We start from the raw sequence: 20791 nt of genomic DNA on the forward strand, positions 1-20791 counted from the left end.
ATATTTAAATTTTATAATATTTTTTAAATATTTCTTTATATAATTATTATTTTTTATTTTATTTTTAAGTTTTTATATTTTTCATTTTAATTAATTTATTATAATTTTATTATTAATATATAATATTTAAAATTAATTATATAAAAATGACTATATTATTATTAAAAAATTATTTTATTAAAATTATTATTAATTATATTTTATTTTAAATAATTATTTGATATTATTTACATAATTAAAATATAATAAAATAAAATAATTATTTTAATTATAAAAAATAAATAATATAATTATAAGAATATATATATATATATATAATATAAATAAGTGGACATTATTGAGAGAATATATAAACATAATTGGAAAATGCTTGGTTGGTGGGTTTTATATTTATTCTTTTCCATTCTTAATAGAAAACCTACCAAAGAAGCCTAGATTTTAACTAAATAATTATTTGAAAATAATAATAAAGATAATCGGTTATTTATTTATGCAAATGATAGTAGTGCTTAGCAATAAAGTCTCTCTCTCTCTTCCCGCCTTCAAAATCGTAGGGATCTCCTATTGACTGGTTCTCATCCGATCCGTGTTTGTGTTTCTGAAGACGCTCGGCAATACATTCTGGTGATTCTTCTTCTTCTTAAGTTTCACTGTATTTTATTGTATTGTTTTGTTATCTAAATCCGCAATTCTTCAGGATTTTCCACTGATCCACGATCTTCTCTACGTTTAAGCTTAATTCATCCCAATTATCCCTCACTGATTACTCCAGGTAAATCCACTCTCCACGATTACAATGAGAATCAGAAATTTCCTTGTCCTGTCATTTTCTATTGGACATTTGTCTAGCAAGGAATTAGGCCAATAGATGTTACTTTTACATACTAAACAGGCCCCAAGTTCTTGAGATTTTGAGTCTTATTGTAAAGGTATCATCACGCACTCATTCATGTTACTCTGATCAATCTGATTCCCTTGTTTAATTATATTGCTTTAGTTTCCTCGATGATGCTAGATCCCTAAGTGTGGTGGAGCCTCACTGATTGTCTGTTATGGTGTGATGCTTGAGATTGTAAATTTCACTATTGAAAAACTAGATGTTAATTTAATTTCTAGGTCAAAAGGCAGAATCTGGTGAAATATTTGAACAATTGCATTTTTTAACAGTGTTTGGGTCTTTTTCATCAAATCAAGCTGTGAAGTGTGCGTGTTGTTTCTGTCTAGGTATTGGAAGTCGGTGGTGATGGAGAAAGCAGATACTGCTAAAAAACTATACACACGGATGCGACTTTGGGATTTCCCAGACCAATATATTATTGAGCCTACTGATGGTTCTGGTGGTTCTATTTTGCAAGTTAGTAGGGTGGATGGGTCTATGAAACTCATTGGTTAGCTCCTATTTTAATCGTTTCTTCATTTACTCTTGAGTGTTACTGTTTGCTTTATTTCTTCACTGGCCGCAGGTCTCTTACCTAAATGTATTTCTTTCTTTGTAGATCAAGTTCCACAATGCAGTTCAGTTCGAGGGCCAGATATTCAGACAATATATGGTGTGGCTGGGATGCTAAAGCTTTTAGCAGGTAAGTTTCTATCAAACTGATGTAATAACATGTAAAACATATTCATTTGTTAAGATCTGGTATGAATGTCTATATCTAGTGTTAGCTTCATCCCTCTACGGATTTGAATCAGCCTTAACTTTTAGAACCTGATTGGTGACCTTGTTTAGACGTCTTTAATACTGGAATTCAGATACATGCAGCAGGAATCTGGAATTGTTGGAATCTAGAGTGTGAAATCTTTTCACTTTATCTGCATTGATTTTGCAAGTTAATTTCAAAGCGCATTTACCATAATACACCTCATGAATTTTTTTAAACACGCCAAGTAGGGTCCAATTGAGCTACACTACATTGGCTAATACACCTCATGAATAAGACATGTAAATGGACAATTCAGTGCCTAAATGAATTTAGATATCCAATAAATATGAAGGTTATCACTCGCCTTATGGTTTTTGAAGGTCTAAATGAAAGACCCTAGTAGGTCTTCCAGAATTTCACTAACAACAATTTGGATTTATTTATTAGATTGATTATGGGATTAAAGATTATAATAAATGATGGAAGTTAAATGTATGGAACTGGATCAAGAAATGAGAGGGTAACCAAAAATAAGATTTGAGTTTAATTAGATATACATGTACTCAAGTCTTCCCACATTTTCGTTCTATGATTTTCTGTTGTAGTTAACTTTATGTCGTTACAATGAGCATAGGGTCATACTTGTTAGTCATAAAGGAACGTGAATGTGTTGGATCATACCTGGGGCATCCAATGTTCAAAGTTACATCCTTGAAGGTGTTACCCTGTGACCATTCCCTTAAGAACTCTCCTGTGGAACAGGTGAAAGCACTTCTTCTGCTTCTCTTTATTATGTATTCTGAATTTTTTTACTATCTTGTCTGATGTGCCAACTTTTTACAGAAAAAGATGGAGACTGAATTTTCTAAGTTGCTAAGTGTTGCTGAATTGTCTCCTGGTCTATTCTTCTCTTACGATGTCAACACAACCCTGAGGTGATGACTCCTGGCTCTTCTCTTCTTGTAATGCTAGTTGAAATTCATTGGAAAACCTCTTTACATAGAGGCTCCATTCTGTAACTTCTATTTGACTGAAGAAGGCTGCAAACAGAATGGGATAACTGTCTGCTTAACCTCTTTTTTTTTCAAGTCATAAATTTGGTACCTTGTCCATGTGAGGATGTTGGTTTGTGATTTTACATTAATAGTTTCTCAATTTGAATTTTTAAAAACTGGAATGCTTGCATTCCATGGAACTAGTGAATTAACATGGCTTTGGTAGAGTTTGTTTCATTTTTGTTATTTCTCTTAGATGTCTTTCATACAGGTCCATCAAATTAGATGTGTAAGAATATGATTAGGTTGAAGTCAGTGTTCCTACCACAATCATCCCACACGTTCACCAAATTTTTCCAGTTGTGAGAGGCAAAGTGTACAAGCATCTCTCCTTTTGTGTACAGTAGAGAGAGATCATATCTACAACTAACACATGGTTAAGGTGTATCTGTGTAATGGCTACTTTAAATATTTTCCATTAGGCTATGTTTGGTTCTGGAGGAATTGAAATTGAAATTTGGGGTCCAATTTCAAATATTTTGTTTGTTTGATGGCTTAAAATAAAGAATTGGAATTATAATTCCAGTGGAATTTAATGTATATGATTTTTAAGTTACAATTTGATCATTCCTTCGGAATTGCAATTCTATGATTTCTCCAAACATAAGAATTCAATTGTAATTAAATTCCAACTCTTATAAAATTGGAATTATATTCTAATTTCAATTATCCACATCCAAACATAGCCTTTATTGTTATTCATAGTGCTTCGAATGCTGCAAATAAGATGTCAATCTCCTTGAATCGTGTTTGACTAGTGAATTTAATTTTTAGCTTAAGAAGTTACTCCCACTATTCAATGCTAAGATGTGTATTGTCACTACTTGATTCTTGGCAATTTGTTTGTTCCTTAATCTCATGGCATAACTGTGGTTGATCATTCTTGCAATCTATGTCTTGCAGTTTGCAGCGCTTGCATAATCTAGGTGATGAATCGAAGCTGCTTCCTTTCTGGAGACAGGTAGTGCACCGCATTTGAGACAATTTCCTTTTCTTTAATTGTTCAAATCCTTTACTAACATAGGCAAACTGCACGGGCTTGATGAAATTGAATGTTGGTTTCAAGATCACTTATGGCTACATTTCTTGAAAAATCTTTCTAAAGTTATGCTAATGTTGTTTTTCCACAGGCAGATCCCAGATTTCTATGGAACAACTACATGTTGGAGGTTCTCATAGATCAAAAGGTCTGTTTATTGCCAGCATGTTGTATGGTGCAGTATTTATGTTCTATATTGTATGGATCTTGTTTCATGTTTTTGTTGTCTGACTATAGCATTCATATATGCAGCTTGATCCCTATTTGCTCCCTCTCATCCAAGGCAGTATCCTTAACACATAAGGGAGTTATCTGTTGGTAGTAGATTTAAATGCTCGTCATTTCCATGTGATTCTATTGGGTTTCCTTTAACTTCCAAACAGGTTTTCAGAACTTTCAAGCAGCTATTGGTAAAGATATCATTGATGTTACTCTTATTGCACGACGATGTACAAGAAGAATTGGTATTGAACCTTAGTTTTTTCTTCTTTAAAAAGTAGAAACAAGATTCATTTTGATGCAATTTTATATAAACATTAATGAATTGCTTTTCTCTAATCTATTATGAACTAAATATTTCGTAGCAGTGAATATTTTAGTAATGGCTGAACATACTATTGGTTAATTCATGAATTGACACGATCCAATCTGAGTTATTTTTTTGGTTTTGGTTAATGGATTTTCCCAAACTACAAATTCGGGTTAGCTAAAAAACTTGTACTGTCCTTACTGCAATTCCATAATATTGATGGGTTAAACTGTAACACTTATAATATTGGTACTCTAAATGTATAATAGAGATTAGGTTTACCCTTAAAGAAGGGAATGCAAAATTAGAGAAGGGGATGAGGTACCTAGAAAATGGGAGGTGAGACATAGACATTTCACTATTCGTTAATTAATTACCTCTTTCAGCTAGGTCACCCTATTTATAACTATAAGGTGCCACCTATTCTATCAACTTGGGGAGATCTATAAACTATTATAATAAACTTAAGGGCCTCTTCACTATTTAGATCCTAATTTATTCTCTAACCCTATTAACACGTGACAAAAACTCAGACAATACATAGATGAGATATGATTGTGTTGGGAATCATCTATAGCTGGTAACTTTTCTCAGATTATCATATTGCTCCTTGTTCAGTATATTTATGAAATGTTAGAACTAACGGCCTACAAAATTCAAGTAAAGTGATAAAACAAAGTTTGCTTTATTCCAAGCCATAAAAAAACATGGATTGATTTTAATAGTTTAGGTTTTCATAGACTGAACTAAAATAAACCTGTAATTATTGTGTATTGGATTAGTCCATTCTCTAACCCCTAATTTTGTAGCAAAAGCAAAAATGTAGTTGATCCTGTTAGCCTACACTTTTTGTTATCTTGAGTTGGTTAGTTTGTGAAATGACACTCCTAGAGACTGGAACTTTGACACTGCTGCATCTATATTGGACATACAATTCATTAAATTTTTTTCCCTCTAAGTTCCTCATTCTTTAAATGACATCACAGTAATGCTTGTTTTGCTTCAGTTGCGTCTCATGAAATAGTTGGGTTATCAATCATTTTGTTTCAGTTAGTTTGTAGTTTATTTATGCTCGAATTTTAGATATTATATATTATTATAGTCACGGGGTTAGATTAATATCTCATAATATAATTACAACATGACTTAATTTGATTATAATACGTTAACATGCGATAAAGCGATATTCTCAGTAAAAAGGTGAGATATTTCATATTCTTAGGCTTATATTATTAACATATCATAATTATGATATATTAATCTATTCCCAGTCCCATTAGCCTATGCCAGAAAAGAAGCGATAAATATAGATATATAGTATCTGATGTTCCAAAATGTTCTTATAAGACTATATTGTGAAGAAAGTCTTTATACTTCTCGAGAAAGTGTGGTAGAAGCATTAAACAATTAACCCACTATGATAGCTTAAGTGACAAGAGTCATGCTTAAGAGATCAAAGGCCACGGGTTCAATTCATACAAAGAACGTCTTAAGTTGAAATGGGAAACCATGCTAGCTTCCAAAATAAAAAAAGAAGCATTAAACAATCTAGTTAAATATTAATCTTGTTAATTCGTGCTCTCGGGTTTGAAAAACGTCTTTAGCTCTACCATCTGTTGGCTCTCATCATTGTCCTTAGTTATTAATCCTGATTGCTAGAAGCTTCATATTTGAACACCTTTCTATGGAATTATTCAAGCAACCGGGATTAATAACTAAAGGACAATAATCAGAGCCATTTTCTACAAGTTTTAACCAAATGAATTTCAAGCAACCGGGATTAATAGAATCTTTTGGATTTTCTACAAGGTTTAACCAAATATTCCAAAAGATTCTTCAGAAATTAAGAAATCTCGTCATAAGAGGCCAAATATTTGGTTGACATTCTTAGGACTTCATCTGGTTATTTACGTGAAATTCTTTCCACATTATTTGTAATGACACTCAGAGTCCTTAATACATTTCCTTTTTGATAGAAAAACAAAACTTGCTGACTTCTCATCATGAGAAACAAGAAATTTTGCAAATAAGATAATTATTACTCAGATGAATTTGAATGAGTTGGTTACAATTCTGTGTTTGTTTCCTAATTGCTGATAGTAAAATGGCTTTCCTTTGGAAGGCACTAGGTTGTGGAGAAGAGGTGCTGATCCTGATGGGTATGTAGCTAATTTTGTGGAGTCCGAGCAAATCATGCAGTTGAATGGATCTACAGCATCATTTGTGCAGGTAAAATATATTAAGAAAATGATACTTGTTAGGGTAAAATGATACAAAATATATTTATGGTTTGCAGATTAAGAGTTTAGATGAGAAAAGAAGATAGATGAGAATGGGAATGACAAATGGCTGGAAGATGAGAGAGAGAGAGATTACAACAATATTTTCATATCCCTTTACACCCTATATATAGTATTACTAAGTAAACTATACAATATTAATTCAAGACCCACTGATTATACTTAAAAACCCCAATTTAAAACATTGAAACCCTGAGTATTTAAACTATACTGTTTCCTTAGAATCTTGGTGGAAATGTAGATAGAAGGAACACAATGACTAACATATAGCTATATCCAAAATAGTAATTAAAATTACAGATGGACTCTGAGAATTTTGTAATATGATCAAGACTTATGTTACAATGGGGTTTTAACTATTCTAGAAGGTAATGGTACCAAATCAAAATTAGTTTGCATCTCATATTCAGTTTTGTATGTATAAATTGTTCTCTTAAGCATTTATAATCATGTTATCCTAGTCGGCTAAATTCTGCTATCCGATTGTTGGTATAGTGTCTTACATGTGTCACTTTGCTTACATGTGTTTAACTGCTTAATTTATCTTATGTAGATTCGAGGTTCAATACCACTGCTTTGGGAACAAACTGTTGATTTGACTTACAAACCTAAATTTGAGTTAGTGAGATTTGAAGATGCAGTAAGTATTGTACAAGGAAAATTATTTGTGCTTTGAGATTAAGGATTTATTTTCCATTTTTCCTAGTCCATAGTTTGCTATTATTTTATTATTATCTAACTTGTGCAGCCGCGAGTGATTGAAAGGCACATTTTGGATTTAAGAAAAAAGTATGGAAATGTTTTGGCTGTTGATCTTGTGAATAAGGTAGCATTGATTTTCCTTGTATCTAGCTTTCTTGGTTCAAGATCTATTATGACATTCATTATTAAATAAAGCTGCATCTTTTTGGCAGCATGGTGCTGAGGGGCGTTTGAGTGAAAAATTTGCCAGTGCTATGCAGCATGTTGCAAGTGATGATGTGAGGTATAAAGCTAGTTGCCTATGCACACTTCAGTTTTCCCTTTTATGCTAATACCTTCAAAATTCTTACAGATATTTGCACTTCGATTTTCATCATGTCTGTGGACATGTGCACTTTGAGCGTCTCTCTATCTTGTATGACCAAATTGAGGACTTTCTCGTAAAAAACAGGTATGGTTTGTTATATATTATCTTTTCAATATTAGTTTTAATTTATTTGTTCATATCATTAAGCCTTTGCCTTTGGATGTATAATTGGAATTTGAACTATATTCCAATTTTATAAGAATTAAAATTGTATTACAATTCAATTATTATGTTTGGAGATATATTGTAGAATACATTCATTTCCATTGGAATTATATTTCTAATTCCAGTTCTTTATTTTAAGTCATCAAACAAACAAAGGATTTGGAGTTGGCACCCAGTTCCATTTCTAGTTCCTATTCCTCAGCATAGCCCAAGGATTTTCTATGATAACTCTTTCCATCCTTTCTGCAATTGAAACATGCACATTTTAAGTCATTTCCATTGGAATTATATTTCTAATTCCAGTTATTTTAAGTCATCAAACAAACAAAGGATTTGGAGTTGGTACCCAGTTCCATTTCTAGTTCCTATTCCTCAGCATAGCCTAAGGATTTTCTATGATAACTCTTTCCATCCTTTCTGCAATTGAAACATCCACATTTTAGTTCACTTTGATAAATGTTATGCAACTTATTTAGGAATTTAAGAATCAGATATAGATCAATTTCTTCCTTTCACTTATTTTTTTTCTAAGATATAGATCAATTTAAGAAAAAGGTCACTTTACTAATAAAAAAGGATGATGATGAGAAATCGACAATTAAAAATGCACGAAACAAGGAGGAAAAGAAAAGAAGATCAAGGCCTAATCACCACCTAAGTTCATTAAGAAAGTCCAAAACGTCCCACATTGAGTCAATAGAAAGAGCCTTTTGTCTATTGATGTGTGTGAATTTTAAGAAACAAACTTTTTAATCGTCACAGTTTGTCTGGGAAAGATCTAGTCCCTCGTTCAATGTAATTCACCAGAAATAGGATAGTTCCTTTTGCAATTGGAATACATGAAAATTATGTACCTTATATGTTTGACTAGATTCTTGGTAACTATTCTTCTGTAGTGAAGTGCTGCATTATGTTTTTTTTCTGCTTAGTATTCTGGTTTACTTACATTACATGTCTGCTTTCTATCATATGGTAGGTACCTTCTATTGAATGAAAAAGGTGAGAAAGCAGAGGAACAACTTGGAGTTGTGAGGACCAATTGTATCGATTGCTTAGACCGCACAAATGTTTCACAAGTATGCTATCTCTTCTTTGTTCAAGTGTTAAATTTATTTATTTTCATTTTGAAAAAGAAAATTTCACTAATACAGTAAACCTAAAAACTGCATCTACAACATAAATTAGTACAACCAATTACATGTTGTGCAAAAATGACATCTGAAAAGGTTAAAGAGGAAATGATATTACATTTGAAAAAAAATTTCACCCTTCCCAAGTAGACCCCATAAAACAAAAATTGCAATCAAGACCCAAATCATGAAACAAAAACCTTGTCTGCAAATGTGCATGGCGACATAAAAATCTCAAATCCTGTATAATTGCCAGATTTCCGCAGTCATTAATATCAACCTCTGGTTCACAACCGGAGTTATCCTCTAGAGAGATGATTTTTTGCCACTTCTTTTATTTCTCCCTAATCAATGTTTTTTTTTTTGTTCACACTCTTCCTGTCGCATACATAGAGCATGATCGGTCGGAAAATGTTGGAATTTCAACTTAGAAGAATAGGTGTCTTTGATGCTGAAGAAACTATTGCTACACATCCAAATTTTGATGGAAATTTCAAGAACTGTGAGTATAACTACTTGTCTTATTAAAATTTTCCTTCTGGATTTCTAGAGTCTAATTGATATTACTTTGTTACTTTCTGCCTCCCTTCTATTTGTTTTTGGTAGTATGGGCCAACCACGGGGATGATATAAGCATCCAGTATTCTGGTACTCCTGCTTTAAAAGGAGATTTTGTTAGGTATTCTTCTCTTCCTTTACATCTTTAAATTTTGAGAAAATAAAAAATTAAGTGTTACTTGTTTAATAATGTTGAATGCCAAAATTTTAAGTGTACAATTAGTTAAATGTTGAATAAACCAAATAAAATATTTTAATTTAAAGTACATGACATGAAAGTTTTGATCAAATGTGTTACTAATGTTGGGAAAATGCTTAAAAGACTATTTTACCCTTATAATTACGTAATTTAATTAATTTTCAGATAATGAAGCTGTCTTTTGTAAACTCTTACTATATTACCCAAGTCTCAAGTCATTCATATCTTACTGCTACCAAATTAAGCAGATCTTTTAGCTTAGTTGGTTTAGTTTAAGTTGAACTTAATCTAAATTATTGAGTGATTTAAATAACTGTTATCAAATTAATTTAATTTAAATAAGCTCTTAATTATTTAGATTTACTCGATAATATAGTAAGAGTTTGATAAAACTAAAATTAAGTGTTGAATGTTTAATATTGAATTTCAAGTGCTGAATTAGTCAAGTATATGAAGAATAAATGTTAAATAAAATATCTGAATTGTAAGTACTTGATAAATAAGTTTTGTGAAACTAATGCTTAGAAAGTACCTCAAGACGGTATTACCCTTATAGAATAGTAATTTGATTAATTTGCATAGGTTAAAGTTGTATTTTGGACACTCTTACTATATTACAAAGTTAATTCATTCATATTTTAGTTTGGTAAAGTCAGATTGTCTAGCTTAAGTTGAATCTAAATAATTAAAAAAATTCTATTAATTCAAATTAAGTAGTCAATTATTTAGATTAAGTGATAAGTAAAGAAGTGAAAATTTTACATGGTTGAGGTTGAATTTCTTGTGGTAATTAATTAGCTTAACATAGAAAATGGTTGTGCCTTGCAGATGCGGAAAACGTACAGTTCAAGGAATATTTAATGATGGGTGGAATGCCCTTGCTCGTTACTATCTCAATAACTTTCGTGATGGAACAAAACAGGTTTGATCTTATTAGCTCATACATAATATGGAAAACTTTTTCTTTTGTGTTTTCACTTTCTATAACTAAAGTCTAGGGCTAGGGCTTAGGGGTATATAATTTCTTTTACTCCACAAGAGTTCTATATGCTATTATGTCAATACCAATCAAATATTACAGTTCATGGAGCTATCACGTCTTCATCACATTATGTAATTTAATGGACTAATCAAGCTTTTAATGCTAGTATCTTCATATTTTTTGAAAAAGTGAGACGCTAATTCATTACTCCTTGATATCCATCCCCATTTTTTTTCACAAGTATCACAATGCATTTCATTTTCTCTTACATATATAGAGAGAGAATGGACAATAAAAAATCAGGATATTGTCAATGTTTTCAAAGAATAAACTGTTGAGATATTATGCATAAATTGATTCTGACAAAGAAATCCTAGCATTTATCACAAGAATTTATTCTTCTTTTTTAAATATATTTTTTGCTGAAAAATGCTTTCTGATTTATGAAGGATGCAATTGATCTCCTGCAAGGACACTACATTGTATCTGTTTCGCGAGATGCGAACCCTTTACCTCAGAAGGGAGGTGTGGAAGCTATAGCTGTGAGTTCATTTCCATTTGTGATCATCTTTTCGTTATGTGCCTAAAAACTGACCAGACCAGACCAAAGCTGGTCTAGCTATGACTCGCTTTTATGATAGTTTTTTTATTATTATTATTAGACAAAAGATTTGGTAGGTAATTATTGTGAACAAAATGCTCTTAAACTGCAGTCGTTTCCACTAGCGCTATCGCTGATCATGATCGGTTTCTTCTTTGCAATATTGTCATTGGGGCAAGGTAAGTGAAACGGCAGTTATTGAGATTACTTTGTTTTTGAGATTATTAATAATAATAAATAAATAAAATTGCAGTTAGGAATGATATCAGGCACTTGTTCTTTTCAACCATGTGGGCGGGGATGAGTGTGGCAGTGGCAGCATATGTTAAGGCTAATGGTCGCATTTTCTGTAACCGCCCTCGTTTGCAGAGACCTTCTCGTTAAATCCTGCTGCTGCTGGTTTTGGGTTAATATTCCTACTGATGCTGATAATTATTTTCATTCTTTTTATTAACCTATTATTATTATTATTATTATTATTCATCAGTCTCCACCGGCTTTTACTTTTAAAACATGAATCTATATTTTGTGTGTAAATTATATACTACTGGATTACTACTTGTATCCAGAGGTCGGATTTAAGATGTCATTAAATTTATGAATGTGTGTCAGATAATTTGAATCCAGGAATGAGACATGAATCCCACATTGGAATTATGAAGGGGTTAAGGTTCTCGTAGGTTTGTTACAATATTTCATCCATCAATAAGATATGGTCAAATTTAATTATCATCTTGAATTTTGAGACATTAGAACAAGAAATTGTTATTCCCCATCATATATTTGTATGTGACAAATTGAGAAAACTAATCCTTCAAGTTAACCTCTTTTGGTAAGCAGAACAATACATCTTTTAGAGTGTATATAAATTTTAGTTAAAATAACATGAATTTAATATTTTTTTCTCAAAAACTTATCTATGAAATGGATTAATATGTTTAGCTTGCCTCCAGCTACATGTTAAAAGTTGAATTGGAATGAATGGGTTATAATTTTGGTATCGTGATTGAATTTTATACTCTTGTTTGATTTTGTTTTATTTGGAGTTTTTTTAAAAAAATCTTGTTTAATAAAAAGAAATAGATTATTTAGATATTTAATTAGTTTAATTATTAAAACAAATTTTTTATTTAAAATTTAATAAAATTAAAATAAGAGTATTTTAATTGAGAAAATGAGTGAACTAATAGTTTTGGTAAATTTCTCCAACGCAATCCACATAAATTTCACGAATCCTTTGGTGGATAAGTCCGAATAGCTTAAAAAATTCATATAGTGATTTTGATATTTATAGAAAAATGATAAAAGTTAAAAAAAAAAAAAAAAAAACTAAAAAATTCCATATCAAACAAGCTCTAAAGTCTTGTTCCATAGTAAGTTTTTTTTAAATAACTTGTGACTTATTTAAAAAGTTATAATAGATTATAATTTTGAGGGAGTATTTTTCATTTTATAAAAATATATAATGATAAAATAATTTATTTATTTTTAAAATAAAATTATTTTAATATTTTAATTAATAAATAGAATAATATAATTAATAAAAAGAAATTAAAATTAAAATTTTAGATTGATAAAAAAATTCCAACATAACAAGGCTTAAGAATCAACTTCACAATGAATGATTTTCTTCATAAAAGAAATGGTTGATTATTTACATCTTTTGGTTTGAGACATTCTAACCTAAACTCAAAAGCATATACTTGTTCAAGTCTTTCATATGAATTACCCTTGTATTTTTTTTTTTGTTTATTACAACAAACATGCAATTTGGAGTTTTACATAAAATGTAAATAATTAAATTCCAATACAAATAATGAAAACCTCTTCAGACAAAAATCTTCAAAGAAAAGAATCAATCTATAAATAGAAGAAAAAAAAAATACACCATTTTGGATCCCTCCTTTATGCTCCTCCTCCCAACCCTAAACCTTCTTAGGGTTCTCTGATGAAGGTAGAAACCGGGCAGGCTTAGATGATCTTTCCTTAATGGCTTCTATCCTTTCCAAAACCTGAACAACTTCACTCATTGAAGGCCTTTTCCGAGGCTCGGTTTCTAGGCATTGAAGAGCAATTTGGGCAGCCTCAAATGCTGCCTTGGATGAATATTGGCCTTCAATCTTCTTATCCATTATAATTTTTAGCTTCCTTTTGTTGTAAAGATAGGGCTTCGCCATATCCACTAAATTCTGCTGCCCAACAGGACGTTTACTGTTTTGAGCCCTTAAACCAGTCAACATTTCAAGGAGAACCACACCAAAACCATATACATCGCTCTTCACATATAAATGACCTATATAAGAAATCATTACAATTTTATTTTTCAGTTATATACTCATTTTGCATGCGCAGCTCAAAAACTGCATGTTCCAAAGAAGGGTAACATAAATGGTATCAAAATTTTCCATATTCCTTTTCGGGAATTCTCCCAAGTCAAAAATCACAATAATTTGATCTCGAACTATAAATTGGATCATGATTTGTATACAAATGAAGCAACAATACAGCACTATAATCCTGGTCATTATCCAGAAAAAAAACTTTAAAAGAAAAATACTTTGTAGGGGGATTTTCAAATTAGATGATAATTGTGACAAAATATACAATTTTCCAAACAGAGCGCTATTTTGGTACAAATTTTTTTATTCATATAGGTCATAATCCAAAATTAACTATATTTGTTATGTTTGTAAGAAATCATAGTAATCTGAAAAAATAATTTGATCATCTCCGAGAAAGAAAACTCATTCAAAAGACAAAAAAATACAATATAATTTGGATCAAGATAAATTTTGCATACCAGATAAAGTAAAAAAAATACATTATAATCTAGTACATGATCTAGAAAATCTTATACCCAAAAAAAATCTCACTTCCAAATTTTTATTTTTATGTTAAAAGAAAATCACTCAATTTTAACTTTACCAATTATTCAATGAGTCGTGCTATCTATCTTACCTGTTGCAATGTATTCTGGAGCAGCATAACCGTGTGTTCCCATGACTCGTGTTGTGACATGCGAGTTTCCAGCCGATGGCCCAACCTTTGCGAGGCCAAAGTCTGATATTTTCGAGTTGAAGTTCTGCAAGAACAACAACAAAACAATATTTTTTTAATTAAAGGTACAATTATTTTCTAAATAAAGAAAAGAGAAAACTTACACTGTCGAGGAGAATATTCGATGCTTTGAAATCCCGATATATTACTTTCTTATCTGAATTGTGCAAGAAAGAAAGTCCTCGGGCTGCACCAATAGCTATTTTGAGCCGTAGCTTCCAAGAAAGTGGATCAACAAAAGAACCCCCTTCTCATCAAAAGAAAAAAAAACAGTATCAATGCCAAGTAATAATCCATTTGTTTTCTAAATTCAATATATATATTATATTTATTGGTTTTTGGAATGTAATTACTTCTGAAAAGATGATTTTCTAAGCTTCCTTTCTGCATGAATTCATATACAAGCAACATCTCTTTTTCTTCCCAACAATATCCCAACAACTTGACCAAGTTTGGATGTGAAAGTCTTCCCAAAAAATTTATTTCTGCCTGCACTTCAAAGTCAAGGGAACAAATCATTAGCTTCAACAAACAAACAAACCTTCTCTCAATATAAACGATGATAATCTCCCTTTGTGAGAATAAAGGCTATTGAGCAAAACAACTGAGTCGCCACAACCCAAGCTCAAAAAGGACTTATGAAGATAACCCTTTACTAATTTGAGTCTAATCTCTGGTTAGGACTCTACAAGTGACCCACAAGTGAGGACATAGGCTATAAATGTACCTTAGGGCAAAACAAGTAAGACACTATTGCCAAACTTTAAATTACTGAATAAGGTAACTATAACCAAATAGTATTAAGCCTTCACATTTCTAGTGATTTCCGGATGTAGGACACTACATTCCCACTATGGCATTATGAGCTAGCCCATTTGGAAACACTTTCCAGATTTAGATATGGGCCTGAGTTTTAACAAGAAAACAACAACAAATTATGAATATATGTCTAAAATTAAGTTCTGTAATAGAACAAAATCTCATCTAAATCAACATCTGGATGAGATACCTGACACAAGAAACTATTTCTAAACAAATTTATAGACGCTTTCTTGTTCAAACCCAGATCCATACTCAAAGTCAGCTTCAGAAAGTGTTTTCAAATTAACTATACTCACTCTTTCACACTATAATAAGAAATACCATCAAAATTCTCATAATTTTGCAAAGAGCATAAGCTATTAACATCCTAAACCAATTTTTTTTCTAAAGCATCTCCATCTAAAATCAAAGCTAACATTCTCATGATTAACCTAAATGAGCTTCAAAACCATTCAATTCCTTCTTAAACTCAACAAGCCAAAAAACACAGTAGCAGCTCAATCATAGCAGTAAAGATGGTAAATTTTTTTTTTAAAAATTGAACTAACTTTGAAAGGTTTCTTCCCCTTTTACCTGCCATTCTTCAAACCCCTGCATACTTTCAGAATTCAGTTTCTTAATGGCAACCATCATGCCACTGCCAAACTTGGCCGGTAAAAGGGTCTTTTCATCTACCCATCCTTTATAAACAGTCCCAAATCCGCCTATTCCCAACACACTATCAGACCTGAAGTTTCTAGTGGCACTCTTCAAATCAGAAAAAGTGTAAACCTTCAAATTTGGTGCTGGCAATATCTCTCCGCCGTTTATATGCGAACCATCATCATCATCATCATCATCGCCTTCATTTGCAGAAAATTTGCTATATGCACTGCTACTAGTCCCAGAAACTACATATTCATTGCTGTAACTTTTAGATGTTCCTGAAAACAGAAAATGAAGGAAGATCAATCAGAAAAACTTGACTTAAAAATCATTATAGACAGAAACCCATTTGGGGATTTCAAGTCCATACAGAAACAATTGACTAAAATCATGATAGATTGCGCACAGAGATGGAATTTAGAGAGAAACCCCATTTGGGGATTTGACCTGTATTAGAACTTCTGGTGGGTGTGGCGCTGGGATTGGAAAGACTTGGGTTATGATCAAGACTCTGAGAAACACCAAAGCAATTACCCATTCTTTTTTTTCTCTTTCAGAAGTGCTAATTTGACAAAAAGGGAAGAAACATGGAGGATAGAAAATGGCCTGTGGGATATTCTCGACACTTATGGCCTGTGGGAATCGATTTATACAGCTGTGTTGTGTTTTCGTGCCGCAATCTCGTCTTGAAATCTGGTTTATAGGTCAACTCATCAATGGGGTAATCTTTAGGGTCCTTCTACTTCCTTCCTTTTTCTTCTTCTCTTTCTTCATTCACTTCCCTTCATATACATGGCCAAGTGTCCAAACCAATAAAGCTAACAACTTTTCACTCAATTTTCAGAGCAGGAAAAAGCACCAACACTTTTGCTTGCTTTCCTTTTATTTTCTTCTTGTAAACAATGTTTGAACATTTATTATTACTGTCATTTAAGGGCTGGTTTGGTGAAGATTATTTTAGATTTAAATACTTATTAATTCATTTTTTTTAGAAAATGACAATAGACAAAAAGTAAATAAATTATATATATATATATATATTATTTTTGCATGAGTTAATCTTATTGATTTAATAGTATATTTAATTAATTAATTTTATAATTAAATTAAAATATTTATAAAATAAAGAACTTAAAATTAAAAAGATTTTTTTGAAATCATTTTTCACTAAATAATCAAATTATTCAACCAAACAAAATATGTAAATTGCTTCTAGAATTGAATAACTTCTCTATATTATAATATTATAATGTAAGTTGCTTCAAGAATTTAACTATACCTCATTTTCTTTTAATTACAAAACTACCCTTCATTTTTCAAAAAAGGACAAAGTTAATAAAAAAATAAATTAAATGCCATGTTTTTTGAAAATCCAAGTCAAAATGAATCTTGTTTGATAATGGTATTATTTTAGTTTTTTTTAATTGTTAAATCACTTCATTTATTAACTAAAATTATTTTTATATTAATTTTTATAAATTATAAATAATATTTTTATAATTTAACCCAAATATTCTAAACAAATTGATTTTTTCATTAACAAAATTTAAATTTTCCAACTTAAATAATCCCACATCAAATAAGCTAGAGTTTGTGACAAAAAAAAAAAAAAAAAAAAAAAAACCTAGTATTCCAAACTCAATAACAGTATAATGTCTCTGTTGTCAAATTAAGATTATACAATTAAGGCGGCTTATTATGGTCAGAATGTGGATTTTTCAGATTTTTTAATTAAAGCTAAGCAAGATCTGTGTGCATATATATAGACAATTACACAATTTATAAAGTAAATATGATTTTTTTATTGTGAAATGTGGTCAAGCTCAATAGAACCATCTTTGTTTAAAAAATAGTCATTCAAACTTAAATATACATTTTTAATTACATTATAGTTGGGTCTAAGACCGTTAGGTTGTTACATTTAAGTTGAGTCTAAAAGACCAACATGTTACTGTTCGGTTTCATTAAAAACAATTTAAATTAAAGTCAGTATTGGATTAACTTTTAAAATAAAACAAATATTATATATAAATACAATTAACATTTATGTAAATAGTTAAATTATTTATATATTAATAGTTGTATGCTTATATATTAATTAATTCATAAGTTTAGTTATATATTTTATTACTATTATAAATAGATATTTTTTTTAATACTACTCATCTATATATATATAATGATGCTTAATTTTTAAAGTGTCCGGATTGCCGGGTCGAGAGCTGTGGTTAATTTGGATACTTGGGTCAGATTGTGGGTTGACCCGTTTTTAAATTTAAAACGGTTAAAAATAAAATTAAAAATGTTAGAGGTATGTTTCGAACTTGCAACCTAACAAAACAATTACAACTCTCTAACCAACTAGGCTACAAAGATTTTATATTTTAAATTCAACACCAAATTTGATAAACGCGAGACGTTTTAATATTAATATAAGTTCAACTTTTTAACTAACTAATCTATATATATATAATGATGCTTAATTTTTAAAGTGTCCGGATTGCCGGGTCGAGAGCTGTGGTTAATTTGGATACTTGGGTCGGATTGTGGGTTGACACGTTTTTAAATTTAAAACGGTTAAAAATAAAATTAAAAATGCTAGAGGTATGTTTCGAACTTGCAACCTAACAAAACAAGTACAACTCTTTAACCAACTAGGCTACAAAGACTTTATATTTTAAATTCAACACCAAATTTGATAAACGCGGGACGTTTTAATATTAATATAAGTTCAACTTTTTAACTAACTAATCTATATATATATATAATGATGCTTAATTTTTAAAGTGTCCGGATTGCCGGGTCGAGAGCTATGGTTAATTTGGATACTTGGGTCGGATTGTGGGTTGACCCGTTTTTAAATTTAAAACGGTTAAAAATAAAATTAAAAATGCTAGAGGTATGTTTCGAACTTGCAACTTAACAAAACAAGTAGAACTCTTTAACCAACTAGGCTACAAAGACTTTATATTTTAAATTCAACACCAAATTTGATAAACGCGAGACGTTTTAATATTAATATAAGTTCAACTTTTTAACTAACTAATCTATATATATATAATGATGCTTAATTTTTAAAATGTCCGTATTGTCGGGTCGAGAGCTGTGGTTAATTTGGATACTTGGGTCGGATTGTGGGTTGACCCGTTTTTAAATTTAAAACGGTTAAAAATAAAATTAAAAATGCTAGAGGTATGTTTCGAACTTGCAACCTAACAAAACAAGTACAACTTTTTAACCAACTAGGCTACAAAGACTTTATATTTTAAAATCAACACCAAATTTGATAAACGCGAGACGTTTTAATATTAATATAAGTTCCACATTTTAACTAACTAATCTATATATATATAATGATGCTTAATTTTTAAAGTGTCCGGATTGCCGGGTCGAGAGCTGTGGTTAATTTGGATACTTGGGTCGGATTGTGGGTTGACCCGTTTTTAAATTTAAAACGGTTAAAAATAAAATTAAAAATGCTAGAGTTATGTTTCGAACTTGCAACCTAACAAAACAAGTACAACTCTTTAACCAACTAGGATACAAAGAATTTCTATTTTAAATTCAACACCAAATTTGATAAACGCGGGACGTTTTAATATTAATATAAGTTCAACTTTTTAACTAACTAATCTATATATATATAATGATGCTTAATTTTTAAAGTGTCCGGATTGCCGGGTCGAGAGCTGTGGTTAATTTGGATACTTGGGTCTGATTGTGGGTTGACCCGTTTTTAAATTTAAAACGGTTAAAAATAAAATTAAAAATACTAGAGGTATGTTTTGAACTTGCAACCTAACAAAACAAGTACAACTTTTTAACCAACTAGGCTATAAAGACTTTATATTTTAAATTCAACACCAATTTTGATAAACGCGAGACGTTTTAATATTAATATAAGTTCAATTTTTTAACTAACTAATATATAATGATGTTGAGTAAATGGATAATTGGGTCGGATTGTGGGTTGACTCACCCATAAACTTAAAACGGTTAAAAATAAAATAAAAAATGTTATCAGTAATTTTTTTTCACGGTTTTTATATTATTACTCGTGCAAATGCACGGGTTAAATACTAGTTTAATCAATAATATTATATCAATTAAGAACCCTCAAATAACTCAATCAAATAGTTCTTATTTATATTATCGATTATTAAAATCAAATTTGGTATCAGAGCTTATAAGGGAAAACTCCCAAAAACGATTTCAATGAAAGAACAATATCACTTCTAAATTCTACCAATAATACATGGTGAGCTATCCTATTACATATTAAGTTTTAGGACCAAAGAAAGGAAGGGGATACGTAAAACTTGATAAACACAATTATATCTATTGGAAATCACAAGTTACTCTCATCATGATAGATTATGATTTTATAGATATAGTAGAAGAGAATCTTGAAACTCCTCCCAAATTTCTTCAAGAAACCCTAGAAAGATCTATGTTTCTCAATCAAAAAGTCGACTATTTTAGTAACAGAGTCAATTCATAAACGCACACAAAGGTAATGACTCTCTTCTTAACTTCATTCAACATGTTAGAAACTTGTCAGATGTACTTATCGTTGCCGGACAATATATTTCTGATCAAGATCTACAACTAACTCTACTCAACGGGCTTGGAGACGAGTTCGAGTCGATGATATGTGCTCTAACTTCCAAACAAGATCTATCGTTTAATGAGATGATAAACATCCTTCTAAATCATGAACAATAAGAACATAGTACTCTCGAGTGCCCTTGTTTTAATCCTTCTACAAATCTTACGACAATGTTATTTACATCGTCTACTATTGTAGATCCCACTTAGTGTCCAGATTCAGTGCTACCGATCATATTACTTTTGATCTTAATAAGCTACATGTACATGCTCATTATACAAGTACTCAAATTATTAAAGTCGGAAACGGTATGCCTCTGAATATTTATAATATTGGTACCACTAAAATTTCAAAAAATCTCTCTACTTACGTAATATCTTAAACGTTC

At 30.7% G+C, this 20791-nt stretch overlaps 2 protein-coding genes across 3 annotated transcripts; one reads left to right on the plus strand and one right to left on the minus strand.

Annotated features, from left to right (window-relative positions):
• Window positions 1–496: 496 nt before the first annotated feature.
• Window positions 497–11896, plus strand: LOC124918871 (phosphoinositide phosphatase SAC7-like). Of its 2 annotated transcripts, none has more exons than XM_047458939.1 (22): window positions 497–624; window positions 735–772; window positions 1225–1388; window positions 1497–1580; window positions 2278–2405; window positions 2487–2578; window positions 3602–3659; window positions 3829–3885; window positions 3990–4023; window positions 4121–4201; window positions 6389–6495; window positions 7120–7206; window positions 7315–7392; window positions 7481–7551; window positions 7621–7719; window positions 8777–8876; window positions 9324–9432; window positions 9537–9609; window positions 10516–10609; window positions 11119–11211; window positions 11383–11449; window positions 11524–11896. In XM_047458939.1, the coding sequence occupies exons 3-22, from the start codon at window positions 1244–1246 to the stop codon at window positions 11652–11654; spliced, it is 1788 nt and encodes a 595-aa protein (XP_047314895.1). In that variant the 5' UTR covers window positions 497–624; window positions 735–772; window positions 1225–1243; the 3' UTR covers window positions 11655–11896. The 2 variants fall into 2 exon arrangements, with proteins under 2 accessions (XP_047314895.1, XP_047314896.1); XM_047458940.1 differs by having other exon boundaries at window positions 532–624; window positions 698–772.
• Window positions 11897–12975: 1079 nt separating this feature from the next.
• LOC124918872 (probable serine/threonine-protein kinase PIX13) lies at window positions 12976–16579 on the minus strand. The gene is made up of 6 exons (XM_047458941.1): window positions 16242–16579; window positions 15723–16072; window positions 14681–14816; window positions 14432–14574; window positions 14229–14352; window positions 12976–13563 (listed from the first exon to the last, which is right to left on the minus strand). Exons 1-6 carry the CDS (start codon window positions 16330–16332, stop codon window positions 13196–13198), a joined length of 1212 nt encoding a protein of 403 aa, XP_047314897.1. The 5' UTR covers window positions 16333–16579; the 3' UTR covers window positions 12976–13195.
• Window positions 16580–20791: the final 4212 nt, after the last annotated feature.

Source organism: Impatiens glandulifera, chromosome 1, assembly GCF_907164915.1.
Source record: "Impatiens glandulifera chromosome 1, dImpGla2.1, whole genome shotgun sequence".
In the NCBI taxonomy this organism is placed as follows: Eukaryota; Viridiplantae; Streptophyta; class Magnoliopsida; order Ericales; family Balsaminaceae; genus Impatiens; species Impatiens glandulifera.

What these genes read in the sequence shown, in the direction of transcription:
- LOC124918871 (XM_047458939.1), top strand. Translation starts at nt 1,244, where the DNA reads ATGGAGAAAGCAGATACTGCTAAAAAACTATACACACGGATGCGACTT. An exon ending in GCTCCCTCTCATCCAAGGCA is followed by an intron (nt 4,024 to 4,120) that starts GTATCCTTAACA and finishes ACTTCCAAACAG; the next exon opens with GTTTTCAGAACTTTCAAGCA. An exon ending in GAGGTGTGGAAGCTATAGCT is followed by an intron (nt 11,212 to 11,382) that starts GTGAGTTCATTT and finishes CTTAAACTGCAG; the next exon opens with TCGTTTCCACTAGCGCTATC.
- LOC124918872 (XM_047458941.1), bottom strand. Translation starts at nt 16,332, where the DNA reads ATGGGTAATTGCTTTGGTGTTTCTCAGAGTCTTGATCATAACCCAAGT. An exon ending in AGGGGTTTGAAGAATGGCAG is followed by an intron (nt 14,817 to 15,722) that starts GTAAAAGGGGAA and finishes TTTGAAGTGCAG; the next exon opens with GCAGAAATAAATTTTTTGGG. An exon ending in TCCAGAATACATTGCAACAG is followed by an intron (nt 13,564 to 14,228) that starts GTAAGATAGATA and finishes TTTCTTATATAG; the next exon opens with GTCATTTATATGTGAAGAGC.